This window comes from Equus caballus, chromosome 7, assembly GCF_041296265.1.
Source record: "Equus caballus isolate H_3958 breed thoroughbred chromosome 7, TB-T2T, whole genome shotgun sequence".
In the NCBI taxonomy this organism is placed as follows: Eukaryota; Metazoa; Chordata; class Mammalia; order Perissodactyla; family Equidae; genus Equus; species Equus caballus.
In genome coordinates, this window is record NC_091690.1 from 90,301,799 (window position 1) to 90,329,620 (window position 27,822).

Consider the following 27,822-nt stretch of genomic DNA (forward strand, 5'->3'; position numbering starts at 1 on the left):
GTTACAGATGAATTCCAAATATGCAGACTGCCTGCCTCTTGAAACCCTCCGGCAAGTCCCTTCTGTCACTTGAAGTCATCGCCAGTGGCATGGGGGGGTGGGCCAGAGTCAGGGTGCAGGGAAGCTGGCATCTCCCTCTCTGATACGCAGTGGTGGTGCAGAGATGGGCGACTGGGCAGCAGAAGGCACGGGCTCTGCTTCGAGGTGGGGCAGGCTGAGTTTTGCTTTGAACTCGTGGAAAAGGAGGAACAATTGGGATTGAGTGGTTCAGGCCCCCCGGCGACTCCGGACACAGTGTGCACTGGTGTCCGGGCAGGCCGAGGACTGGGTTTCTTTTGTTTCCGTGGGCGTGGGTGTGTTGCATGCACTGCTGGATGAGGGAGCACTCCCGGTGCGGTGTCTCTGCCTCCAGGTCTCTCCGGCCTCCTCCGCCTCTCCCCGCCCACATTGTCTGCCTTCCCTGTACGGCTCGGAAGTTCTCACTGTTGTTTTGACTTTCCTACAGTGACCCGCACCTTGATAGGAATACTTTGCCTAAGAAAGGACTCAGGTATCTGTGTTTCCTCCTTGCATCCGTGCCCTCTAGTGTGGCTTTGGGGCTTGGCTGTGTGAGTCTCTCATGGCTGGGGGATCGGGCTGGGCTGGGGTCCCCGCTTTGGCCACCACAGCAGGACCCTTTGGACGACGGCTCCCCTCGCCCCCTCTCCTTCTCATCTCTCCATTTGTTGGCTTATTTGCTTGAGCAGAGGCTGTGCTTCTTCAGGCTTGATGTGGTGAAACCATCTCATGAAAAGCATTCCTGGGCGAGCCCCGAGAGCGGTTACTGCTCCTGCCAAGGCCAGTGGGTTAATCGCTGAGCACTTCACCGTGACCATTCTGTTCATGGGCTGTCTTCCAAGCAAAAGGACATGACTTGTAGCATGTTGATTTGTTAGCCAGGGCAAGATCAAAGGAGGAGGGAAATATTTCCCCCCAATTTGAAAATATTTAACTTTTCAGCCCATAGAAAATTACTAAAGACAGTCGCTTTGTACTTGTCTAAATATTCAGGTAAAATCAGCTCAGTTTTCAGTGCCCGCAAGACACAAGTGTGATCACTTTTTGGTGAAAAGAAAGAAAAGAGTACAAGGAAGGAATGCCCTTTCGTTCATTGCAAGTCACGGCCTGGGCTCATTTTTGGTGCTAGTCCTGGTAAAACAAGATGCTACAAGTCGCCATTGCTCACATCATCTCCTTCACTTTGCCGCCCAGAGGAACTTCCGTTCTGATGCCTGCCCCATGGTCTCAGTGTCTGACGGTTGCAGCTGTCATTTCTCCTGCTCTCTAAACACCTCCCTCTTTACAGCATCGGCTTCACCCTGCACTGAGCATTAAGTGCTTTTGCAAAAAATGGAACTTGGAATGAAATGTTTCATTGCTGTCATGTGTGTCTGTAGTTAATAACCTGCAGCTCTTAAGGCTGAGAGCATTTTGAACAGTGCCGTGAGGTGGGTATCAATGCTCCCTTTCAACAGGAGCTCCGAGTGAAAGCCAATTCTAAGAATCGAAGAATAAAAGTATTGAAAACCCCCCCAACAGATGTCCTGTGGGAAGAAGTTCAGCACTGTGGCCTGAGAAGGGGGAGCTGGCAAGGCCTTTTGTACCTAGCAGTTTTCATCCTGCCTAGGAAGGCTGCTTGTCTGCAACCATGCTAGATGCTGAAGTGATGGCCACTCTTAATATGAGTTTGAAAGTGATGTCCCACTGTTGCCCCAAGAAGAAGCTAAGCTCTTTAAATAGGAACATTTCAAAATGCTGTATATATTTCTGGAACAGGTCTGTCCTATCAAAATTATGTAGCTCTGACTATTTAAAATTGGTTTTTAAAAGAATTCAGAATAGGGTTATGTGACAGGCTGCTTTTAGGCTATTGATGGGATCTAGAAAGTTCATATCCATCATCTAGAGTAAAGACATTGAGAAAGAAACATTTTTAGGTTCCCTCGCACCCTGACTCTCCCTTTGCAGCTCCCTCCCTCCATACACACACGTATCCAATACCAACACCCCAATAACTCCTGTTTTTAAGCCAAAGGAATCCCACTATTTAGTTAATCAGTAGTCACCCCTCGGTAATCTGTTTATAAGTCCAAGGGGGGCACTGGCCCAATGGCGCAGCGGTTAAGTTCGCACATTCTGCTTCTCGGTGGCCCGGGGTTCACTGGTTCGGATCCCGGGTGCAGACATGGCACCACTTGGCACGCCATGCTGTGGTAGATGACCCATATATAAAAGTAGAGGAAGATGGACACGGATGTTAGCTCAGGGCCAGCCTTCCTCAGCAAAAAAGAGGAGGACTGGCAGTAGTTAGCTCAGAGCTAATCTTCCTCAAAAAAAAAAGTCCAAGGGTACTCTGGCCACTTGGGCACTTGAGAAATTTGAGATGCTGCCGGTGGGCATAATGAGAAAAGCATGGATTTTGGAATCAGACAAATATGGATTGAAATCTCAGCATGTGACCCAAGGCGGCCCTCACTTTCCCTGAATCTAAAACGGGAATATTAGTGTCTGCGTGGCCGGGTGGATCCGAGGCTTCAGCGAGATAATGTCTATGAAGGCACCTAGCTCCTTGGAGACGTTCGATAAATCTCTACCAAATACGTTTCAGAAAATGACGAAGTGGGCCACGTGACTTCTGAAGACCCCTCCCCTGTGTGAACCCCAAAGATTTGGGTTCCTTTTGTGAAGACTCATTTATGCCAAACGGCAGCCACCGCCATAAGCATCAGTGTCCTCCTGCCTTCCTCTACATGTCTGCTTCTGATACGCCATGCTTCATGGCCACTCCTTTTTGCTGCCGAATGCAGAAGCCGTGAGTTATCTGTAAAACGTCCTCAACACCCTAACAGCAGCTTGTTTCTGTGCTTCGGTCCTGTCACGGTGGGGGCTTTGACATGACGCTGTCATGAATCAACATGTTACAGCTACGCCCAGGGCCGGCTCTTTTCACCATTTACCAATCTTGCTCCCTTTATGTATTCCCTCCAAACTGAAAGGAATTACAATTTTCCCCAAAGGCAGCCAAGTAGCAAAAAAGGTTTTGAGAAACTTCATAAGTTTCGAGATGTCTAGTGATCTGATTTTTTTAACGTCATCTGTGGATATGCATATTTTTTCTCTATGTTTATCATCAGCGCCACGGAGTTCCTTTTCATAAGCGTTGTTCGTAGTTCATCCCAGCTTGATTTCCGTCTGTCCAGGTATGCCCCCACCTCCCAGCTTCGCACACAAGATGACGCAAAAGAATGGTTACGGTCCCACTCCGCGGGAGGCCTGCAGGACACCGCCGCCAACTCCCCCTTTTCCTCTGGCTCCAGTGTAACTTCCCCCTCCGGAACGAGATTCAACTTTTCCCAGCTTGGTGAGTAGCCACTCGTCACTAGCTGTGATGATCAGCTCCCCAGGCAGAGGTACTCTGTATTTTGAAAGAGACATGTGGTCTTATCACTCTCAGTATCTGACCAGCCCTCAGCAATGTGGTTTGATTACCGGAGATTAATAGCAAAAGAAATAGAGAAAATAGAAATGTGTTTGGTACTCTAATCAGTAGTTTTCTGTACACGGTTGATATAGGTGGGGTTGTAGCAAAGAGCAAACCCTCCCATTCTTGAGGCGAGGCTCTTCTAGTTCTAAGACCCCTGAAGAAGTAGGTTTCACAGCAGATTCCTTGTTTGGTCATCCTCAGGGCTTTATTAAGCTGGAAATAAAAATCAGGTTAGGATTGAACAAGTATTCTTGGAAATGCCTGCTGCTGACCTAATGCTGTGCCTGGCACAGTGGGGAAAGGAAAAGACTTTGTAACACGGCCCCTGCTGACATGTCAATGGAGTGTTTTCAAGAGACAAACACGCCCACACAGACTCATAAATAGGGTGAAAGGAACCATCCAAAGCTTTATAGGAAACCGTGTAAAGACTGGTATGATCAGATAGCAAGTACTGTATACAGTTAGAAAAAGGGGCGATCAGTCTTGGCTGGAATGACTGGGGAAGGTCACGTGAAGGTGGCAGGATGAGAGCTGAGCCGTGGAGCACTGGTGGGCGGCAGAGTCCTTCCAATCTCGTCTCTCTCATTAGAGAGGCAACCTTTTTTTGGCCGAGGTAGACGTGCCCCCTTCGTGTTGAAGCTCTTTAGGCGCCATTATGAAATGTTCCCCATCTCAGGCAATGAGCCCTGTGTTCATATTGTTCTTTCCCAGCCGTAACTCTTTGAGGCAAGAGTTTCTTGTCATGTACAAATGCTTCCCATCTGATCAAAAGCCCAGTTGGACTATTTTGGGCTTTGGGCTTTAGGGAGAATTGTTCCAGATGAGCCCAGGGAGTAATTAGCTCATGCCTGGAAGGTGACACGAGCTTGTCTGAACGTGCCAAGTTGGAAAGCTGAGGCCCAGAGCCTTGCTTTGGAACTGACCCACCTTTCCTCCCTTATTTTTAGCTCTAAGCGTGTTAACTCAAATGCTGATGTGACTACCTTTTAGAAAATAGACAAGGGAGAGAAGTTGGCAGGGATGGATACGGCTGATGATAATGCCGTCTCCTCTGCGTCCCCATCCAGGATTTGAACAGACATGAATTTCTAACCTTTTGATTCCATTCCTTTCATTCCAGCGAGTCCCACCACTGTCACTCAGATGAGCTTGTCCAACCCGACCATGCTGAGAACCCACAGCCTCTCCAATGCCGATGGGCAGTATGACCCGTACACCGACAGCCGCTTCCGCAATAGCTCCATGTCCCTGGATGAGAAGAGCAGAACCATGAGCCGCTCAGGCTCGTTCCGGGACGGGTTTGAAGAAGGTAAGCAGGGAGACACACCATTGCCAGGTTTCGCGGTGTGGTTAATGTTCCTCTGTGCCGAGTTCCCCTCGTTGACCTGAGAGCCACCTGTCCACCTGTAAGTGCTTCCAACTCTCCCACTTACCCTGGGGTCGGGCTGGGGAGCTCTGAATAGTAGGGTCTGACTCTTTAACCTCACAGGACTTTAGGGAAGAGGCTGCCCGTAAAACCCTGGTGAACATAGGGCTGACCAAGTTCCGCTCTAAGCTTTTCTCTCACAGACTTGGGCCATAGCTATTGGCCTGTGCCCCCGTCGTGATGTTCAGCCCCCTGCTCACCATCCTGGCACAGTGAGTTACTACAGAGTTCATTTTTCTGGGCTGATGCACTCCTATGGCTTTGGGGAGCTGTGGACAGCCCTCCTCTCGGCTCCACTCCAGAATTTTCTATTTCTTTACTCAAGCATTAGGTTTTTAAGTTTACTGTATTTAGTTATGACCTTTTCCTTCTTTGCTTGCTAATCATGAATATTTTGGGTTGGATCTTTATGTTTTGTTCATTTTAATCAGAATTTTGGGAGAAAAATACTGTGGGCAACTTTGTCAGCCATCTTCCTAACTCGGTTCATTTCTCTTGCCCTTTGTTCCTTCACTCAAGGTGTGAGTTAGGGGAGCAAGCAGTCAAAATGCTATGGAGGGACATCCCCCCCCACCAGAAGCTCCCAAAGATGGGCTGGTAGCACACTGGAGCCGGTGAAGTTAGGCTACCAGGGTTGAAATTCCAGCTCTACCGCTTCTTAGGCATATGACCTTGGGCCATTGCTTCACCTTTCTGTGCCTCTGTTTTTTTACCAATAAAATGGGAGTAATAATAGTAGCCAGCTCATGAAATTATTAGAATTAAATGAGATAATATATAAATGTTATATAAATATATGTAAATGTTAACCCAATAATGTTATTACATGTCGCAGTCTGTGGACTCAGCTTCAGCATTAGTGTCCTGGCAGGTAGAAGTCCCCAACCAGAGGATGGGGACTCTTGGTGAAGTGGAGCCTGGGCTAAGGGCAGTGTCTCTATTTGTGCTTTTTTTTTTTTTTGCCAGCCACAGGACAGAATGTGGGAGGGGATCGTAGGGGCTTCCCTCTGCTCCCGGTTCCTCCCTGTGAGACTGGGGAAATATGCCCAGCATCCTCTGGGTAGAAAAGAGCAAATAAATTTGTGATTGATAAGGAAGTCCCGAAACAGTCAAGAGGGAGAGAAATGCAGGATAGAGGCTTCTGCTTACCCCGTGTTCTTTTTTGCAGAAGTTTTAGTTGAGTTACAGAGCAGCTGCCCCTAGTTAATCTGCCTAGTGACTTCGTTCTCTCCGCCCTGATTTATGTATCGTTTGCATCCAGTGACATCCAGTGAGCAGACGCAAGTCCGTAAATCCATATATGGGAACCTGCTGGACAGAGGATGGAGGAGGGGTGGCGCCTGAGTTACTGAGAGGCTTTTGCTGGACTGAAGAGCTAGGAAATAGCGCTGTAACCACTCAGAGCAGGAGTAGTGCAGGCTGTGTCGACCCTAAGATGAAGGAGTAGGCCTTTTTGTCTTGCTCTTTTTTCCCGTCCGAGTGCTAGCCAAGTATGGCCACGGAGCGTTTCCGAGCCTCCTGGTGACAACTCGCATATGGAGTGTGTCTTGTGCCCTATTCATCTTGCCTGTCATGTGTGTACCTGAGTGAACCACATTCAGCACTGAAACTTGTCCAGACAAGCACACTTTGCCTCGTAAAGGTGCGGGACCGTCACAGCAGCAGCAGCAGATAGCTTTTATTTACTCCATCTGGAGTCAAGCTGTCAGGCAGCACAGTGTGGAATATCCAGGGCGTCCCGTGACATTGATAAGAAGGGCTTGCCCGCGAGCAATGTCTAGACTTCTGTAAACCTGATGATTCATGAGGATGGGGAACTGAAGTGCAGAGGTAGTAATCAAATTTGGGGCGAAGTTGTAGGGACTGCTGTCGATACTCTTATGAACACGTGACATTTTCATCTCTTGGGAAATTTGGCATCAGATTGATTTTATTTTTTCCAAGGGTATTGTGTTACGCAAGCAAAATAGGGCTTGTGCAATTAGGAGTTTGCAATACCATTGGGTGAAGACTTTTTTTTTTCCTTTTCAATTTATAAACTCCCAGCATTGCAGAAACAGCTGGGGAAAAAATTCATATTCCATGTTTGGACCAAATAGAACCTCCTTGTAAGAGTCAGGTAGGTATATCATATGCCAGAAAGCAGGATAGAAACTTGGGAAGTGGGGCCAGCCAGGTGGCATAGTGGTTAGGTTTGCGCACTCTGCTTCGGCGGCCCAGGGTTCGTGGGTTTGGATACTTGGCGTGGACATGGCACCACTCATCAAGGCAAGCTGTGGTGGCATCCCACATATAAAATAGAGGAAGCTTGGCACAGATGTTAGCTTAGGGCTGGTCTTCCTCACCAAAAAGAAAAAGAGAAGAAATTTAGGAAGAATTAGAACAAGTACCTGTGTGAGGTTTTTGTTGGATTTAATTAGCACTTTCTATTTTGAAGGAAGCAGGAGTCATAAATATGTAGATTAGGTACAGGCATGGCCCAGATGCAACCTTTCAAAGTTATTTCAGGTAAATTAATTTCCATTAGGTGCATTATGCAATCTTAAAGTCAACTTTAATCACATACATGTAGGGAGATCCTTAAGGCATTTTTGAAATGGATGTCTTTGGAGGAAAACACATCCAGCGACTTTACCAATTATCCCTAAGAGCTGGTGTGAACTGAATCAGTTCATATGGCATCCACAGGAGCAGAGCAGCTTGTTAATAAGTAAATCTTGTGTTGCAGCTCCCTTGTGTTTCTGGCCCCTGAGTTAGACTTGTGATCACATCCTGGCACTCCCTCTGTGAGCACTGTGACTGGGTAAGGGGCTTGACCCTGCTCAGCCTATTTCCTATCCACTAAAATGTGGAAAATAATTGTCCCTGCTTCAAAGGATGAAGTGCAGATAAGGTGCGATAAATCCTGGAAAGCATTTAGCAAAATGACTTTTAAAGGGGTTTGTAGTAAGTATTTGATCAATGGTAGCTGTTGTGATAATTGTCTTATTTTGTTTTGTCCTTCTCCCCAAGGGCCGTTTCATCCCCATTTTGTTTGTGGTAAAATTGGGGCAGACGAAGTGACTTGGGATTTGATGCACCAGGACTGGGTCCAGAGCCCTAGATTCTCAGCCCTCTGTCTGTGCACTCAGTCCTTCCTTGCTCACAGCTGGGCTTTCTTACCTGTCTGAGGCGAAGCCTGCTCCCTCATCCACGTGTTCTCTGTGTTCGGTTCTGCTTCCTTTGCTGGTTCAGAGGGCGATCCGTTAGCATCTCATTCTCACTGGCTGTGGAGGCCCCCTGTGGTGGAGTGAGAACCGCAGTGCAATGCCTGGATTCACGTTCTCCTCCTGCTCCTGCCCAGCTGTGTGTGCCTGGCCACGTCACTTAGCCTCTCTGGGCCTTAATTTACTCTTTCGTTGATTAGGGTAGAAAGTCCTGCCCTGTCTGGGCAAATTACATACAAATTCTCTGTGGTGATGAGGATCGCTTCAAACAGTGTTATAAATGAGAAAGCGCTTTGAGTTTTGAAGCTGAACATGTGTATGAGATGCCCAAGTGTGACAGCAGAGGTGCCGGGTGGCTTTATTGGCTGGAATATGCCCCGTTGTTTCATTCTGCCTGGTGATTTCACCCTGTGCTCTAGGTAGGGGTGAAATCAGGTTCTTCTCAAATATGCATTTTTTGCTGCTTTGGTCCCAGTTTATACCTGTGTGTAGATTCAGTGAGCGGCTTAGAAAACCATTCTAAAAGATACCAAAAGGCTTTAAAAAAAAAAAAAAAAAAACCCTCAGAAACCAGTAAACCACATCACTCAAGGGCAAAGCAATCTCCAGACTCCTGGTCAGCAGATCCTGTTCCTGAATGCTGTGTGACCTTAAGCAGGTCATTTGACCTCTCTGGGTTTCGGATTGCTCAATGGCAGAGATGGCCTAGACATTCTTGTGGTTCCTTGTACCTTCCACATTTGGAGGAACAGGTATAGGGAGGAAAATACATAGCATGCTTTCGCTGCTCTGGCGTTGCGAGTCCCATATACATTTTGTTGTCCAGAAGTATCCAGGCCGCATAACCCAGGCTCTGACTTGGCTCAGTTCACTTGAAGGAGAGCCAGCTGTAAGGGTTCAGGCAAGCCACATTCAGCTTAGGGTTGACTCTGGAAATCAAGGAATCTTTCTTTGGCCCACAGCCTTGCTGTTGCTGTTTACCAAGTGAGAGGCGTTAATTACAGAGAAAAATAATTGCCTTCACCCAAAGCCGGCCAGATGTGCTCTTCCCTGCTGAAGCCCCAACTTACACTGAGATATTGCTGAGGGCAGTGTCAGTTAGTCTATGGGAATGAGAGAGAGAAAGAGAAGAGGAAGAACTTGCATCTTCCAGCAGCCGTAGGCCCTGGAGCAGCCGTGCAGGCCCCTGGGCTGGGGTCTGGCAGGGCAGTGTGATTGAAGGGGGCTGCCTGTTACCCACATCTCCCCCGCCAACTTGGCCTCCAATATAATCTCCCCACTCCTGTCTGCGTCATAGGGCTGTCTCTGTTACCCCTTGGGAACAGCAGGCCACTAGGTAGGGGCATGAGAGGCCTCTGTTAATGTGTGGACATCTTGACACTGAAAGCTATTATTGGCTGTTAACACCTTAAACTGATTTATGGGGCACCAGCCAGATGAGTCCTGGATGGAGGAAGAACAGAGGGAAAGCGCTGGAACCCCGCGCATTGCTAAGGAAGGTAGATGTGAGAGATGGTGCAGGGCCGGCCTCAGGGCAACAGGTGCCAGCTGAGAGAGGAGAGGGCAGGTGGGGCAAGCCAAGAGCTGTGTGGGCTCAGAGAAGGAAGGAAGCCCGTCTGGTGGCAGTCAGAGAAATGAGGAAAGGCTCCAGGGAGAAGACAGCGAGCTGACCTGATGTTCGCACAGGCAGAGATTAGAAGCATCCTAAACAACGGGAGCTGTGTGGGCAGAGGCTCTGGGGGGAAGTACCATCCGGGGCATGCTTGAGAGCCAAGTGCAGGGATCAGAGTGTGATGGGAACTCATAAAGGAAGAACGGGGCAGTCAGGAGCTTCACTGGCAAGACAGTGTGGAGGCATCTGCGTGCCAGGCTGAGCTGCTCGTCAGACACCTCATGGGCAGGTAGCTTCTGCCGACTGCGGATCTGAGTTGAGTTCGCTTCTTGGGTGGTAGGTGAACGCCGTTGAATACAGTGGAAAGTGGGCCTCCCACTGTCAGACCCCAGGCGATGGCGTGGTGGGAGGGGAGGCATTCCACGCGTGGTCAGGAAAGCTGTGCCCAGGGCAAAGGCCTGCGCTGTCCCCACAGGCACGTTCCTGTCTTTCAAACGGATACTGAGAAAATGTCACTCAAGAATCTCATTCCCAAAAAGAGAAGTCAATCAGAATACCTAGTCCTAGAAAAGACCACGCTTTGAAATTCCTTGAAACCAAATCATGAAATGTCTCCACTGGCTGGGGGCAGGAGGGGGTGCTAAGAGGATGGGTCTAAGTCAAAAAGTACCCATCACACACAGAAAGGAGGACACCGCTTGCTTGTCACTTTGTAGACGGGATAGAAATCGAATGAAAGAATCTATATTCCAGCCAGTGGAAATGTTTTCTAAACAAATGTCCTACTGTGTGGACATCTAGAATGAATTTACCATGTCCAGCAGCCTCCTATGTTCAAAATAATCAGCTCGGCTTTTTGCATAAACAAGTGACAGATGCTAGCAGGGTATAAAATACATATGCAACACAGTTTCAACCCGAAAGGAACACAGTTGGGAACAGAATGGAATAAGATCTGCTGGGCGGCACCAGGTTGCCTCTGGGCAGTAGAATGATGAGTCACGCAGGTTATGGCAATGAGTGTGCTTCTCAACACTTAGCTGCACTTGAAAATTCTTATTCAGTAATCAGGTATTATTTTGAAAGTCAGGGGGGGAAATTATTTAGAAGGTTGTAGAAAAAAATGTGGTCTAGAAAGGTGGCTCCCTGAGCAAATTAGTCCTTCTTTGACACTGACATATCACCAGACCAGGAAGGGTTGGATCAAGGTGCGATTAAGTTGCTGCGAGCCTGGCTGTGTCCTATAATGCTGATGCTTTCCTCTCCTCCCCCTTTTTGGCTCCAAAGCAGCTAACCATGCAGTTCACCTTTCCTCTCTTTTTTGTGTTGCTTTCAGTTCACGGATCCTCGCTCTCCTTGGTTTCCAGCACGTCGTCAATTTACTCCACAGTGAGTATGCGTCAGTGCCGTGTGGCTATGATCACACGAGCTGGGGTTTCTTTATCCAGTGTGTCAATGATAAAATATAAGCATTTCTCTTAGAGAGAGTACATCCATCATAAGGGGATCAATTGATTAGGGAACAAGATTTGAAATTCACAAACAGCTATTGATTATAACGTATCAACCAATAAATCAGGAACTGGCAGCTTTGTTAAAGTGGCATTGTGCTTTGGGTGGTCACTGGTTAGAATGTGTGGGAATCCTTGGCCACCTGCTAGTAGATTTGGAAAAGAAAGGCCTTGAACAATGTATTAATCTTCTCTCGGCCTCATTTTATCTGTAAAGTAGAAAGAATAGTAGTCCTTGCCTTATGGAATCGTAATGAGATTAAATGTTATAAAGACTACTTTTGGCTCAGTATAAATTCGTGGAGGACAGGACTTTTTTTGTTTGTATCCTAGGGCCTCGCCCATAGTAGGTGTTGTGAGAGGCCTACTGGACGAAAGCCAGATGTGAGCACACATGGTACCCGGTTTGTGCAGTGGGGCTTACCTTTTGTAGCTATATGCATAACTATTTCTCTTAACTTTAATTTGGGAATTCCTATAGAAAAAACATCATTTTGTTAATTGGGAATTGGAAATTCTTTAGTTCTTAATTCCATGGAGACACATGTTTTAATAATTCAGTTTTGGGTAATGGCAGGTTGCTGGGCTCTATAGCAGGACCATCTGTATACAGCCCCTTGTAAGTAGAAGGTCATCCGGGCACCAAGGTAAAGAGACCGGGGACTGACGTTCTTTCTTAGGCCCGTGACGAGCAGACTTCAGCGATTGCTGACATGGTCTGATCTGAAGAACCTAGAAAAGCTGCTCCTACCCACCTCATTCTGCCAATTCCAAAATAACTCTTCCCTCAGCAGTTATCTTGTCTGAAATTTCATCACAGAGTCCTGGCCGTCATTGTAAAGGCTTTAAATATGGTCACCTTGGGGAGGGGTTATTTAAGCTGTTATCTACTAAGAACGCATAGAGATGACCTTCTAACTGCCAGCTGATGCACACACTAAGTCCCTTCTTCTGGAAGGAAACCCTGTGATGTGGGTACCCGAGGTGGTACTTCAAACCTAGATTCACATCTTGGACAGCGTTGACTGGAACTGAGTATGTGCCAGGCTCTGGGCTAAGCCCTGAGGACGTGGTTGTGGTGGAGAGAAGGGGGCCTGCTGTTGACAGGAAGGCAGAGGCACCAGAGGGCACAAGGGACACGGGGCGCTAGTTCACAGGGTTGGTGCAAAGCAGCCGTAGCGACACCTCAGTGCCTGAGCCCGTGTCTTCCCAGTGGGTTCCCTGTCATCTCACAGGGGGTGAGCCCTCTCAGAAGAGTGGAAAATGGGGACTGACCTGCATCTGCCAGCCTTAGAGGGAAAGAGTGGGAGCTTGTCCACCTGTGACAGGTCAGGTGCCGGAAACCATCACATGCCGTTCCCGGCTGCACCTCCTCACGCCAACCACTGAAAGTTCTTGCAAAGGCCTCTCTTCTAATAGCTCTTGTTCTGGGTGTGTGGACACAAAGCTGGTATTTTCATGAAATTTGAAATTGTCCTTTCTGAGTTGATATAAATTCACATATTACCAAAGACCTAATAATAATGATTTTTAATTCCATGTTTTTTGGAATAACAAGAGACCTAAAGCCTCATGTTAGTTTTTTTCTCACTATATGACTTTGGACAAATCACCTCGTTATTCCAGGTGTCTCTCAGTTTTGCCCTTGGTGTTGGGGAGCTAGGCAAGGTGGTCTCTGAGCCCCCCACCACCTCTGACATTCCACCAGGCATGGAGTCAAAACTTCCCATTTACTGGCCTTTACATGAGCCTTCTATGAGAATATAGGTCACTTTTGCAGACTTTAAAAAAAATATAGTCTAACATTTGAAGATTTTCATGCTAGAGTAGTCTGCTAATTCCAGTGAAAACTGCAGGTCTGGCCAGACTCTGCTCCCACCAAGCCCTGATGTGTGGTTCCTTGTCTATTCTTAGTGACATGGCGAGGATGAAACTCTGAAATGAAGGCTCAGGCACCCTTGTAAATGTTAAGGTGAACAAGTTCTCATTTGTTGTCTATAAAGAGATCTTTGGATTCTCTTAAGTTGCCACCAACCCAGACCAAGAGTCTGTTTAATAGCTGAGTGTTTTATCGGCTCTTGTTGGATGCTGCTGATAACAGGTTTCCCCCCTGAAATCTCTGTAATTCTTGGATATTCAAGAATGCTCATTCTGGCTGAAATTTGCCTGTAATTTTAATTGCAAAGGAAAGACAAGGCAACACGATGCTAAGCGGGGAGAAGCCGCTGCTGCCTACCGTTGGAGTAGAGCGACTCTAAGAGGCCACCTCTGGGATCAGACTCGCTTTCGTGGGTAGGAGGGAGCACAGCTGAGTTCCCAGGGGAACTGCAAAGAGTAGGGAGGCCCAGAGCTTCACTTAGGGTTTCCAGATGTCCGGAAGAGCAGTGGCAGCTGGGGGGGCGAGGCACAAAACACAGGATTCCTCCAGGCTGCTGTTGAGAACAAGGGCCCAGCCCAGAGACAGGCGGGCACAGTGGCAGGCAGTGTGGAGGCCTGGTGAGGGGGTGTTGAGTAGGCCTGTTGGTAGAAGTGTGTAGATATGGGGCTGGACCGACAGGGAGGGCTCAGCCTGCTCAGGGGCCTCCACGAGCCCCCCAACTGTCAGATGGCTGTGACATTCTCACCATCGACTTCTCTCCTTGGGGTCAGACTCAGAAGACAGGGGCCTTATTTCTAGAAAGCCGCCATGAGAATGTGACTATAGTGGAAGAGCAGGAGAAGGGGCTGGTTAAGATCGGAGACCCTGGAGCCAGACTAGCTTGGATCCAATGCCAGCTCCTCCACTTACCTGCTGTGACCTTGAGCAAATGATTTCACCTCCTGTGCCCCAGCTGCCTCATCTGCAAAACAGAGGGCGATAATATTAGTACCTGTTATGAGGATTAAATGAACAACGGAAGTAAAGTGCTTGGAGCAGTCTCTGGCTCGTGGTCAGCCTCCAATAAATGCTGCTTATTGCTACCAGAATCTCAACAGCAGGAAGTGAGGGACTGGCTCATGTTCACAGCTGTATCCTAGGTTCTTAAAACAGTGCCTGGGACAGAGTAGGAGATCAATAAATGTTTCATAGGTGGTGGTAGTAGGGATGGATGGATATTATCAGAGAGGGAAGAATAAGCCCTGAGGACATCTCCCAACCTTCTCCTGGAAGTGTTCCTTCGATAAGGAGATTGTGCAGCTGTGTGACTTTAGGCAAGACTCCTTCCTAACCTCTATGAGCCTTAGAAGGAATGCAAACCTACAGTATGGAGTTTGTGCGAGGATTAAATGATTTGGCCCCAACGTACCTAAAATTTAGTTGCAGCTGTTGAAGCCAGCCTGAAGGGGGGGGCCCCTCTAGGGCAGGATCAGGAGTTAGGGCAGTGGGGAGCAGGGGGTGAAGGGAGATCAAACTGGCGCAGCCACCCACCTGCCCCCGCTGATGGGTATAGGGCCTGTGGGGTCTGGTAAATCATACTCCTCCGCATTCTAAACTAATAGAGAAGTAGACACCAGAGTCAGATGCTAATTTTAACAAATAATGGGTTTCTCACTAGCAAAATTGGACTAGGACACACACCGAGGACCCATGGACAGAACAGTGGCCTTCCTGACTTGCACTCAGTGCTCCGCCCGAGCTGTGTGAGTGGCTGGTGCAGAGCAGGGCAGTAACGCTTCCAACATTTCCAAGCATGGGGGCCGGGGGCTTCTTTTATGGGCCCCCATGGGAACCCAAAGAGAGAGAGAGAAAGGTTCCCCTGCAGCAGGTTCCCCCATCGCATGTGGGTTCCCCTACGGGAGGAGGGAGGTGGTCTTGTAGTCTCTGGCTGCAGCTAGCTGTGTCACCACAGACACAGGGCACAGCATGGAAGGCTCTGCCACTAAGAGGGCCCACAGGCTTTGCCGTTCATCCCCAGGGTTCTAGGTAAGCGGGGGACTCGAGGGGAGCCAGCAGGAAGGTGAAGGTCACTTTCATCCTCATAATCTGGGGTTCACCAGGGGGGCCAACAGGGGCTCCCAGCTGCCCTCGCTCTGGAGGCCTTCCTGTCCTGCTGCAGAGCCCGAGGGAGATGCGAGGGAGGCTAAAATGGGGCAGGACGAACCTAGGAGCAGCCCTCCCCGCCCCCACAGAGCTGCCAGGTTAATGCAGAATGCCCAGTTAAATTTGAAGTTCAGATGAACCACCAATACATTTTTAGTACAAGTATGTCCCCAATATGGCACGGGGTGTACTTAAACTAAAAAAGTTCAAATTTTCCTGGGTGTCCTTACCTTAACTGGGTGTATTCTTTTTTTTTTTTTTTTTTTTTTGAGGAAGATTATCCCTGAGCTAACATCTGCTGCCAATCCTCCTCTTTTTGCTGAGGAAGACTGGCCCTGAGCTAATATCTGTGCCCATCTTCCTCTACTTTATAAGTGGGACACCTGCCACAGCATGGCTTGCCAAGTGGTGCCATGTCCGCACCTGGGATCCGAACCGGCGAACCCCGGCCACTAAAGCGGAATGTGCGCGCTTAACTGCTGCGCCACGGGGCCACCCCGATGGGTGTATTCTTATTTGCTAAATCTGGCAGCCCTGCCCTGGCTCTTAGCCTTCCCATCACGTCTCCTGAGCCCGTTACCCTTCAGCCGTCTCCACACGGGAGCAGGGGCTCCTCACAACCAAAGGAGCTGGGGTGGTGTTCTAGCTCTTCCTAGTTTCTTAAAATAACGCTGTGTGCATTTGGCCTCTCTGATTGGCCAAATTAATTGAACCCGTTTATCCAGAAAAATACACCAGGAAAGAAACTGATAAATCTTCGGTCGGGCCGTAAGTGTCCAGATGTGGCGTTCCCCGCAGGCTGGGCTGTGCTGTTCTTTGTTCCTCAACTGGTCTGATTTCCCTTGTGTTCTCTTTACAGCCAGAAGAAAAATGCCAGTCAGAGGTAAGGAACAGGGTGCCGGTGGGTGTTCCTCTTTCCCTAATATCAGTTACTTCGTCCAGTTCAACCTGGAGATGGACTCCCAAAGCAAGTAACTGGGTCCCTTGTCGTCTTTAGATTCGCAAACTCCGGCGGGAGCTGGATGCCTCTCAGGAAAAGGTTTCAGCTTTGACCACCCAACTGACGGCAAATGTGAGTGCAGGCGCAGGGCAGCAGCCGAGGGGAGGGGAGGCGGCCCTGCTACCTTCTGAGCATCGAGGCCTCCTGCCCTGAGCCCCGTAGAAGCTGTGCCATGTAGGAAAACAGACGCGGGCTTGAGTCTCGTGGGTGTGAAGGTCGGCCCTATACTTGGGACAAATTCTTGGACGTCTGAGCCTGCATTTACTCATCTGTTCACTGGGGGATGCTGGTACTTAGCTCTCAGGGTTCTCATGTGCCCAGCACCTGGAATGCATGAAGTATTCAGAAATGTTGATTTCCCTTCCCTTCTTCTTTATGAAAGTTTTCATCTCAAGGGGAAAAAAAAGGAAAAAAAAAAAGAGAAAAGAAATGTAAGGCTCTGCAATAAATAGCTGACTGCTCTGTAATCATAATATACACAATGACGTGTTCAGGAGGCCTTGCCAACCGGCATTCAATTCAGCAACTGTGTAAGTGCCAACTCCGCCCCGGGCACTGCAAGGTCAGCAGGCAGGCGAGCACAGTCACTGTCATCTTCGTGTCCTTTCTCTGGTACAGCAGAGACAAAACAATTTTGCTCCAACATGATAACCATTAAGATAGAGATACAGGGAGGTGGTTGCAGAACGTATAGGAGGAGACCCTAATTCAGTCTTGGTGGGAGGGGGGAGGTCAGGAAAGGCTTCCTGGAGCAGGTGATGTCTGATGGATGCTGAGTAGGAGAGAGCAGCGTTCTAACCAATGAGAATAATTTGTGCAGAAGTCCAAGGTGAAGATCTTGGTGCACTTGGAAACTCTGAGTAGCTCAGTGTAATTAGAATCTATGGCTTGGATGTAGCAGGGAGGCAGGAGTGGAGGGGAGAAGGAAGTCGGGAAGGAGGAGACATCAAACAAAGGCAGGGGTCAGGTCACCTCACGGAGGCGGAGCGTTTGGGCCTCCTGCTGAAGTCAGTGGAGCCCATGAGTGCGCCTGCAGCAGAGCAGCGAGGCGGTGAGCTCACTCCTTAGAAAGCTTCCTGCCTGTGGGGTGGCTATAGGGTCGGAGGAGGCACAGCCCAGCCCGAGACCACAGCTGCAGTGTGTGAACCCGGCAGAAGGCAGCCTGCCTGACCCCCGCATGCTGTTAACGTGAAAAGCGGCTTCCAGCCCTTGGCTTCCTTGGCCCAAGAAGCTGAGTCAATACCCCGAATTAATATTTACCTGGAGCTTTTGCTTGGGGAATTCCCAGCCTGAGCCTGAGTCTGCTGAAGGAAACCATTTCTCTTTAAAGTCTGCACATGGTGCGCCTGGTGCAGCGCTCGGCCTCAATTTTGAGTTCAGTAATCCGTAACTGCTCTCGCTATTGTTCGTTCTCCTGAGCTCCCTCACATTTCTGGAAATCTTTGATTTCTTTCAGAACCCTGACAACATAAGCCACTGTGTGTTATAATCCTTCTTTATCTTTCCCACTGTCAGTAACACTCTCAAAAGAATGTCAGAAATTGATCTGACATCTGAATTTCGAGGCTTAGATCCTATTCAAAAAAACAGCAGAGAGGCTGGTCCAATGGTGTAGTGGTTAAGTTTGCACACTCTGCTTTGGCGGCCCAGGGTTCATGGGTTCAGATCCCAGCCATGGACCTCCCCACAGCTCATCAAGCCATGCTGTGGCGGCATCCTACATATGAAATACAGGAGCGCTGGCACAGGTGTTAGCTTAGAGACCATCTTCCTCAAGCAAAAAGAGGAAGATTGGCAACAGATGTTAGCTCAGGGCCAATCTTCCTCACCAAAAAAAAAAAAAGAGAGAGAGAGCAATTTTACTGTGGGTAGACTTTTCATCTGGGGAACCAGATGCATACATTTAAGTCTAGAACTGACCCCAGCCCCAGTGAGCCAGGGTCTCCTGGTATAATCCAAAGCTGTGAGGTTTGACAGCAACCGCCCTCCCGGATTGTTTGGAGCTTCTCTCCTAGTTCTGAATTACAGCTGTTAATTGCTGCCCCTTACTAATCAAAAAATAGTAAGTAATTTACTTACTAGTGAACTTGAGTTAATTCCTCCTGTGACCTTACGTTGCCCCAAGGGACCTTACATTGGGCCATTTGGAAGTCTGCTGTCTGTTCCGGAAGAGTCAGAGTGAGATCCTTTACATTCTTATTGTTATTCCAAAAGTGTATTTTGTTCCTCACGAAAGCCATTGAACCCAGTATTGTTTTCAAGTAAATATTTAGTCTTACCACACCTCACCGGCAGTGCTAACGTGTTTTATTGTCTGCCATCTTTCTCGTGGGCCAAGCCGTGTTTATTTTCCTAGAACAAACTACTCAAAGCCACCTTCTCTGGTGTTTTTATACCACTCGTGTTTGTTTTCCCTGGGAACGTGAGAATGGTGCTTGACAAGAAGGCGGTTGTGTGGCTGCGAACCAGGCTCGGAACGGCCCCTCGGCCCGTATTTTTATAGTTCACTCATGACCCGAGGTCAGTCTTTTCACTCGGCAGCAACTGTGATCCCTGGTTCTTCAGAGCAAATGTGGTTTCTTCCTGAGCTTGCAAAACACTCCCAAACAGCCGTCTTCATGGGCTCAGGATTTCGTTTTTGCTTTGAATTGAATAGAAAATATGAATGCCCACAAATAGAATCGTGGGTGGCAATCAAATGCAGAAGGGGAATAAATGGAAACATAATCATTTAAACCTTGGAAATGCGAAGGTGGCAGTCCTTGCTTTAGAGGTCCACGTCCTGACCTGTTTCCCTCATCCACTACGTGATGTGAATTGATTGGCTTTGGTTTTGCCACATTCTCCAGGGCAAACTAAAGCATAACTCTTTATTTTACAGTGCAAAGACATTTTCTCAATTTTTAATCAAGAGAGGGCATGTGATCAGAAAGAAACTAGCTAGTCCACTTGAATTTCTCTTCCAAGTGGTCCGTCTCCGGGCCAATTCCTAGGGCTGTTGAGAAAGGACTCCACAGTCGGTCCAAGAGGTATCCTGTCCTCAACTGTCCCTGTTGGATGAAGCTAGTCAGAGAGGCCTCTGCCTCACTCCTCAGATCGCTCCTCCTCCAACTGAAATGTCCGCTGACCTTCCTGATCTTCCACATAGCTCAAGGTCACAGCTCCTCTTCCACCCAGTTCTTGTCCCGCTTTTATTCTTTACTGCGTGCATCCTCGTCTTTTCCTCTAGAATTTTACAGCATGATTGAATCTCCCTTCTCACCTCTTCCAAGATTCCCAAGTGTCCCGCTGGCCCTTCTCATTCCTCCGGTAGCTCGCTGGGTCTCCACCCACCGTCTCCCAGAGACCTTTTTTGATCTCTCTACACCTGTGTTCTCATGATGTCCTTTGTCACTTTCTCATTGCCAGACCTCTTCCTTTCCCCGCAGTGTCCATTCATTCCTGTGTTTTGCAATTCCCTAACAGTTTATAGGCTATTTCCACCTATATTATTTCATTTGATGCTCACAGTGACCCTGGGAGGAAAATAGTTATTGCTCCCATTTTATTGATGAAGAACCTGAGGCCGATAGAATTAGATGACTTGTCCAATCTTTATTCTTGTTTTTAACAATATTATCAGGATCCTCTGTCAACCAACCGGTCTTTGACCTGCTGCCCTGTGGAGGAAAGGAGAGGCCTTAATGTTGGGATGCAGAGTTGTGTCTTGCCCTTGAAGAGGATTGCAGAGAAAGGGGCAGACAGGAAAACATCACGTTTCTCAGTTCTAAGATTCTTTTTTTTTTTTTTTCAGATTTTTGTTATTTCTGAAAATTGGATGCATATTTTCATTATAATTGGCAGCGTTTTTAAAAATGTCTTAGTAATATATAAAATAATGGTGCGTCTGATGTTGTGTTCTAACAGAGGTATATAAAAGTGTAGGGAAACCCAGGGGGAAGTCATAACTCCATGGGGACACTGGGGCAGGCTTCTCCGAGGAGGGAGCAGATGGCCTTTCAATGGCTTTTTATTAACTAGGATTATAACAAGCAAAATATGCCAACCACTTTGTTCATTCATTCTGCAAACACGCTCAATATGAGCCTCTGCTGTGAGCTTGGCACTTGGCGGTCCTGCAGTGTGGTAGAGACAGGCATACATCAGCAGTCACAAGGGCACGTGCATGCTTGACCGTGATGCCACAAAGCACGCATCAGTGTCCAGTTGAGCGTGAATGTGAGGAAACCAACCCAGTCTGGGCAGGTCACAAAGGCGTGAGCTGAGATCTCTTAAGAAGGATGTGGAAAAATTAGTTAGGGAGGCAGCTGGGGGAAGAACATATATGAAGGGCCTGGGTAGGAAGAAGCCCCGGGTATTTGAGGACGTGAGAGACTAAAGAACCCGCTTCCCAAAGGTTGGTGGGGAGTGGGCTCAAGAGGCTGCAGAAGTACCTGGGCTGACTCACGTGGCCCCAAGAGGATTTCAGTCCTTAAGACCAGCACCCTTAGGCACCCTTGCCTGGCGAGGTCATGACCTGAGGCTGTGTCTTTCCCCTCCAGGCTCACCTTGTGGCAGCCTTTGAACAGAGTCTTGGAAACATGACCATCAGGCTCCAGAGCTTGACCATGACTGCTGAGCAGAAGGTAAAGCAGAAAGGATGCTCTTTTCCTCCCTGCTTGGCATTAGCAACAAACCTAAAGATTTTATTCTCTTTCATTCCAGATAGTTATCTAGATTTTATTGTGCTTTCTGAACTGTTGGAATTGAATCGTAAAGAGTAGGGCTGTTGAGTGAAAATATGACCTCGATGGGGTGCTGGTAACCACATCAGCAACAGATCCCATTGCCATATGCCCACCGCTTTCCTGTGCTCACGATGCCCTTTGAAAATTGATGCCTCTTCATGTTTGAGGCAAAGATTCTGTGAAACTCCTTCATTCCTGACCTTCCTCTGTTGAAGCTAAGTTGCACTTTAGCTGAACTCTGTGCAGAAAGATTTTGGGATGACCAATATTTTTTTTTCTGTTCCTTAGGATTCAGAACTGAATGAGTTAAGGAAAACCATTGAGCTGCTGAAGAAACAGAACGCAGCTGCCCAGGCTGCCATTAATGGAGTAATTAACACCCCGGAGCTCAGCTGCAAAGGTAAAGGAAGAGAAACCACCTTCAGACCAGCAACCTGCCTGCCTGCCCTTAGGACCCTGCCTTGACAACGTGCGAGGTGACCTCCCTGCCAGAGGGTGGGGGTCCGTGTCAGCCAGGCTGGGAAGCAAACACGTTGCCAGCTACTTCTGGCTTCCATCCTCTTCTCTCATGTATCTCAAAAATGGAAGAAAACATATTTCTATTGGCAAAGTGACAGAGTGTTTCCCAGCCCTTAACTTCACTCGTGCTTTGATACTTACATATTGATGTGGGATAAACTGAAATGAGTTTGTCTCTTATTTGTCCAGGAAAATATTTAGGAGTAAATTGATTTGCCCTTGTGTATCTTACTTCAAGAGAGAGAGGAGGTAGGCGTGAGGATGAGTTACCTCCTGCACCAATGATGTTAACAGTAACGATAGAAGCACTAATGGTAGCTGACACTTACAGAGCACTCACTGTGTCCTCAGCATGTTGCTCAGTGTTGTAATTAATTAATCATCTCTTTTTCTTTCCACGACACCCTGTGAGTGCAATACTGGCCCTCTCCGCGTTGTACTGATGGAAATACAGAGTTTCAGAGGAAAGAGTCACTTCCTAGGTCACAGAGTAGTGAGAAGCAGAAGTGGGACTAGAACCTGAGTCTGTCTGGCACTGAAGCTGGTGCTCCTAAAGACCAGGCTGCGGGTGTAGTTCTGTGCTCATGAGGAAAACTGTCTGCAAAGTTTATCTCAGGATCACTGCAGTGTTGTTTCTGGTATCACGGTTACTTCCGATATCGGGCTTCCTGAAAAAGTGGTGATAGAGTTGAAATGGGAAGGATTAGCAAGAGCTGGCCAGGCAACGCCGAGGGAAAAGAGCATGAGAGGGACTTGGCTTGTCCAGGGGGCCGAGAGCAGGCTAGTGCAGCAGGAATGTCGAGGGCAGAGGGCAAGTGGGGGGCTAAGAACAAGCGTGACTATTCCCACAATTCAAAAAAACATTTGAGTGCCTATCACAGCTCGAGAGAGCCGGTGTTGGGGCATTCTCTCTAAGCCTCCTCTGACTTCTGTTTTGTAAAGTGGAGAGAGAGAACCCTCATTGAATTGACCAAAGAGGACATAGCACCCATCTGCTCAAGGACCTTAAAGCCAGCGTTGGGGAACAGAAGGTGACGTGTAGTGGGGAATACCACTAGTCCTCGGGTGTGTGGATTTAGGTGTAAGGGTCATTCCCTGGACAAGGAATGGGCTCACGGCAGCAGCTGCTGACATCCTGCCTTGGCTCTCCAGGAAACGGTACCTCCCAGTCTGCAGACCTGCGCATCCGCAGACAGCACTCCTCCGATAGCGTCTCCAGCATCAACAGCGCCACCAGCCACTCCAGCGTGGGCAGCAACATCGAGAGTGATTCAAAGAAAAAGAAGAGAAAGAACTGGGTGAGTGAACATCCAAAGACTCTGGGCGCTGTCTAACAGAGTCAGCCTCAGAACCAGTGTCCCCCTGATACGGCCCAGTCCAGCTCCTAGTTTCAGAACACAGACCTTTGGGAGTAGATCCAAAGACGCGGCTTGTGGATAGATTTCTACCAAGTCAGTGTTGTGCTCAGCCAAGCATTAGGATTTATGAAATAACTACCAACTTGTAGTTTTTCTGTTTCATGAGACTTTATGTGAAGTAGTCATCTTTCGTTTCATATATGTGTCATTTCTTCCTCATCATATGTTGGCCACAAAGTTCCAGGTGCTAGAACAAAGTTACTTTTAAGTGGTTTCTTCTTAGTTCCAAAGTACTTTTTTGGAGTGTGTATTAGTGTGTGGTTATCCCATCGTTAACTAAAATTCTTACCTATCTATTTACACAATTGCCTCTGATAGCATTAAACCAACCTTCTCTTTGAAAATTTTTTGACCATGACCTGTAAATAAAAGTTTAATAATGTAGATATTAGTCCTTGGGGAATGGTTCTAAATTGGGAAGTGTTCCTCAAAGTGGTAAATTTATTAGACCCAGTCTCCAGTGCAGTGTTTCTCCATGTTTCCATAATCCCATTGAGCTACTGGATTTCTGTATATTGGCATCTTAAACAGATTTTCCCATTCTTCTGGAAAATTCCAGCCCCCTCTCCCCACCCAATTTTTGGTTCTGCTGTTGAGGCTGTGGAGTTCTGATTGACATTGCCACTCCCTGTCTTAAGTGCAGGGACATCCCAAGTTGATCTGAAGTTGGCCAGTGTTCAGAGGGCCCCATTTGTCAATGCTGACAGCATCGTGTTTTCACAGTAGCATCAATGTCTTCATTCATTCCATGCACTTCTCACTCATTTTGTGTATCTTGGATGGGTGGCGAGGTCTAGTGATGGCGCAGTTTTGGTTATTGATGACTTGCACTGGAGGCAGGCTAAAAGGACAGTTCAGTGTGATGCTCTCATCATTCTGATTAAATTTTTTCTTTAAATTACTAATGGCTTTTAGTCAACTCATTTGCTATGACTTAAACAAATAGAATTAACTCATGTTGCTGTCTCTAATATGCTGTTGATAAATATGGTCTGATTTGATTATCAAAGTGATGAGAGAAAATTATTTTCTGAGAAAAATCATGATTATCCATTTCTTCAAGAAATAAAACTTGTTTATTTTGCTTTAAGACAACTCGTGGTTATCAGTGCAATTGGGGAGGATGGATAATTGGCATCCTCAGATAATCCCAAAGCTTGATTATGTTGAATCTTTGTAATCTCCTCTTCCACCTGGCATTTTACCAGAGGTAGAGGCCAGGATTTAAGTTGATGGTTTGTGTGCCAAATCCTTCTGTTTCTATGACTATTTTCTGGAAATATGATCAGAAGTAGGAAATGGGAGGGAAGTGGGATCTAGATTCGCCCACAAGCTGAACGTGCAGTTTGCTATGGATAAAACGTTGATGGGAGAAAAATCCCATTAATTATTTCAGAGCGGCCCATTTTCTGAATTTTATCAATGGATAAGAAAACCTCCAGAATATGTCTTCAGAAGGAAAAAAAGACTTTTGAAAAAGGAAACTTCTTTTTAAAAGACCTTTTTTCAAGACAAAACTTTATTTTTCAGCCTAGAAAAATAGGTGGTTTTCACTGCTTTCAGAGAAGATGTTGTACTTTAATTCTTTATGGTCTCATTAGAATTTTCAGATCCATCTCATGGTCTGGGGAATTTGTGATATACCAGTTCCTTTTTCCCAATAGGATTAATAAATTTCTTAAAATTATCCATTTTTTTTTTTAGTACAAAGTGAGATGACTGATTCCCTGCTTGTGTTATATTATCTTATGTGTACCCCAGGACAGCAGGGACTCCTAAGCAGGTGTATTAAAGAGCTAGAGAGCTGTGTTGGGACCAGTGCAGCAGTGAAGCTACCCTTGCTGAGAATAGAAGACATGCCAATAATAATAATAATAATAAGGCACAGAGAGACGTCTGAGAAGAGGCAAGAAAAGAGAGAAGCATAGGAAGAGGGGGCAGTCATTTCAACCAGACAGAGAAGCTGGAAGAGCTCAGATTGCAGGAGACGTCCAGACTCATTATTCCTTTACTTTCACAATGGAGGAAGATGCCCCTAATGCTTTGCAAGATTGGTGATCCTACCAGAAACCTCCTTTGTGTGTGCTGTTTATTATTAGCCATGTCGTGTCTGAAAAGTCCGAAGCGTTCCCTGTCACTGGCTTTCTCTGTTAAAAATTTGTCTTTTTTCCTTCCCCTTCCCCATTTTTGCTTGCGTTTTCTCTGGCAGGTCAATGAGGTAAGCAAGACCAACGTTAATACCAGATACCAAGCTAACCCATCCATTGATATGACTAACCTCATCCGCATCCGTCACCGTGTCTGAGCATCCTGCTTTGTTGCTGTGTAACCTCATCCTCCCGACTTCCATCTGCTGAGCAGGCTCTGTCTTGCTGTTGGCATCTAGTCTTGAACCAAGAGTAGGCATGGAATGTTACCCACAGGGCCAGTCCTTTGAGCTGTCAGCACAGGATAACTCTTCTTCCCTTAATGCACTGATTCCAGAGAGCTGTTGGGAACTGTTTCATTGGGTGGGGGACAACCTCAGAATTAATTACACTTTTGTCTGCATGCCTCTGTTTTGCCAAGGCCTGAGCATGGGTTGCAGCCCTGCCAGGCTGACGGTCTTGCATGTTCAGTTGCGCAGCTCCTTCAAGCAAGCTTTCGGGAAGAAGAAGTCCCCCAAGTCAGCGTCCTCTCACTCAGACATCGAGGAGATGACAGATTCTTCTTTGCCGTCCTCGCCCAAGTTACCACACAACGGTTCCACGGGCTCCACCCCGCTGCTGAGGAACTCGCATTCCAACTCTCTGTGAGTCTGTCTGTCGGGTCCCCCTGGTCAGCCGGCATCTTGGGCCCCTAGAAACCCTCTCAGATTAGAATGGCTGGGAGTCCCGTTATGCTATACAGCTCCTTGGGATCCTTTCTGTCCTGCCTTCATAGGACCGGGCATGTTCTTTCAGGGTTTTAGGACTGGGGAGGTGGAACGAGAAAGGAAACTTAGGTTTCTGTTCTGGTGGCGTCAGCATGGATTAGAGCTGGCTGGCCTTGGGCAAGTTGCTTAACCTCTCTTTGTTTCCATTTCTTCATTTGTCAAAGTGGGATAATGGCTGTCTCCTCATCCTCTTCTAAGGACTGAACAAGATAAATGGATGTGAAAAAGCTGTAGCCGTCTTGCTGGGACAGGAAGACGGTGTTAGAAATGTTGGCAATTTTTGCTGGAATTCTGGTTCATTTGGGTGACAAGGCTTAGAGAGTTACGCTTTTCTTCTTTGATCAAAATTTGGTGTTGACTCCTTCTCTGAGGTCAGCACTCAGAAACTGGAAGTTTAAAAAATGGGGAGATTCGGTGTCTGTTCTCTTTACCCAAGGGTTCTCTGCTTCGTGAAATGATTCATCCCCGTGAACTCAAGTCGATTTGGGCAGAGCTCGTCAGGAGCACGGCTGGTTCTGTTGAGTGAGATGCACATTTGCTCACTTGGCGTTGATTTAAGTGCTGTTCCCCTTGGTGACTGATTCCATAAACAGGAGGCGTCGTCTGCTCTTGCCCAGCCGACCTCCGTGACTTCTGCTGAGTACCCACTGATCCTTGCTCCATCAGGGGCCTAGGGAGACAGTCCTGTGCCCCATCAAAAAACTTAAGGCCCAGACGCTAGAGGCAAGACAGGTCAGGAATGGCTTGGAATGGACAGGTGAGGATCCAGGCGTCAGCTCAGAAGGGGCCACGGCCGGCTCCCTGCAGCAGTGCAAAGGTTGCTCCTGCCCCACAGGGCTGAATTCCATTAGCGACCTTGGTTTGCCAGGCCACGGGTGAAAGAAGAACGGAGCTCAAGTCGTCTGCAAGGACAGTTATCAGCAAAATGAAACAGTGCCTGGGAGAGGAGGGCCACTGTGCCTGGGGTCCGAATAGCCTCTGAGCTAGGGCAAGACAAGGGAGCAGTGCTGGCAGACACCTCAGTTTCCTGTGTGGTGCAAATGGGATTAATTACATCTGTTTCACTGGATTCTTGTAAGGGCCGGGTCAGACGCTGTGCGCGAAGGGCCTCCTTCTGCCTGTCCCGTCCTCCTTCGGTCTCAGGAGCTGTAGAGCTGTCCTAAGTCCTCTTACCTGGCCTGCCCTCCTGCTGAAGACGGCAGCCTGTACAAGGGTCCAAGGCCGGCTCACCAGATGGGTGCGGGAAGTGTGAGCAAGAGCATTGGCCAGGTCTCTGCAGCCCACCAGCTTCCCAGACCACGTGGAAGACAGAAGTGGAAGAGAGGGAGCAGAGAGAGGGCCTGACTCAAGCAACCCTGCTCACCGGCGAAGCACGGCCCTTTCGGGATCTCCCTTTGCTTAATTAGATGAGCAGGTCTTCTCCTCTTGGGGAGCACCCCAGTAAGAGGGGCCACGGGGACGTGTGCTTTGTTACGGACGAGGGTAAACCCTGAGCAGAGGAGGGAGAGGCGCGCTGAGGCCTGGATGGCAGTGCCGCCCAGCGCCGTGTGTTCTGGCGTGACGACCGCGAGTATGAGTCTGTCTGACCGGCAGGGTGCCGAAGGGGCAAAGAAAGCACAAGTCGCCTGTGACTCCCATGGGCCATGATCCCAGAGCATCCCAGTCCAGCTGCTTCCTGACCAGGGATAAAGGAGCTCCTTGTCTCTTCTTTATTTATTGATGTTAACATTTTATGTAACAACTTGTGTGTGCAGGGCACTGCCCTAAATGTTCTGAAGAGACCAAAGAGGACGTTAAGCAGAGTCCCACCCCTGGGGATCAGGGACGTGACACGGTACAGCTCACTTTGCCTCTGAGCTGCTGCTCTGTGCCTGGCTCTGTTCCTGGCCCCAGTTATGAAATGCACAAGACACATCAGGTTCCTGCTCTGGCAGACCCCATA

At 48.0% G+C, this 27,822-nt stretch overlaps 1 protein-coding gene across 21 annotated transcripts in view; it reads left to right on the forward strand.

Annotated features, from left to right (window-relative positions):
- The window catches only part of NAV2 (neuron navigator 2), a 706,422-nt gene that overhangs the window by 645,003 nt on the left and 33,597 nt on the right, over window positions 1–27,822 (forward strand). For 13 of the 21 annotated variants that reach the window (XR_011441179.1, XM_070274944.1, XM_070274945.1 and 10 more), the window contains 10 exons: window positions 506–550; window positions 3,240–3,400; window positions 4,647–4,835; window positions 11,107–11,159; window positions 16,162–16,185; window positions 16,300–16,374; window positions 20,844–20,927; window positions 21,318–21,429; window positions 22,701–22,846; window positions 25,585–25,757. Coding sequence is in view for 20 of the 21 variants with exons in the window: in XM_070274944.1 (XP_070131045.1) it covers window positions 506–550; window positions 3,240–3,400; window positions 4,647–4,835; window positions 11,107–11,159; window positions 16,162–16,185; window positions 16,300–16,374; window positions 20,844–20,927; window positions 21,318–21,429; window positions 22,701–22,846; window positions 25,585–25,757 (1,062 nt within the window). In the remaining variant the exon portion in view is untranslated. The remainder of the gene's footprint in view (window positions 1–505; window positions 551–3,239; window positions 3,401–4,646; window positions 4,836–11,106; window positions 11,160–16,161; window positions 16,186–16,299; window positions 16,375–20,843; window positions 20,928–21,317; window positions 21,430–22,700; window positions 22,847–25,584; window positions 25,758–27,822) is intronic. The other 8 variants (XM_070274947.1, XM_070274942.1, XM_070274943.1 and 5 more) reach the window with 1 other exon arrangement.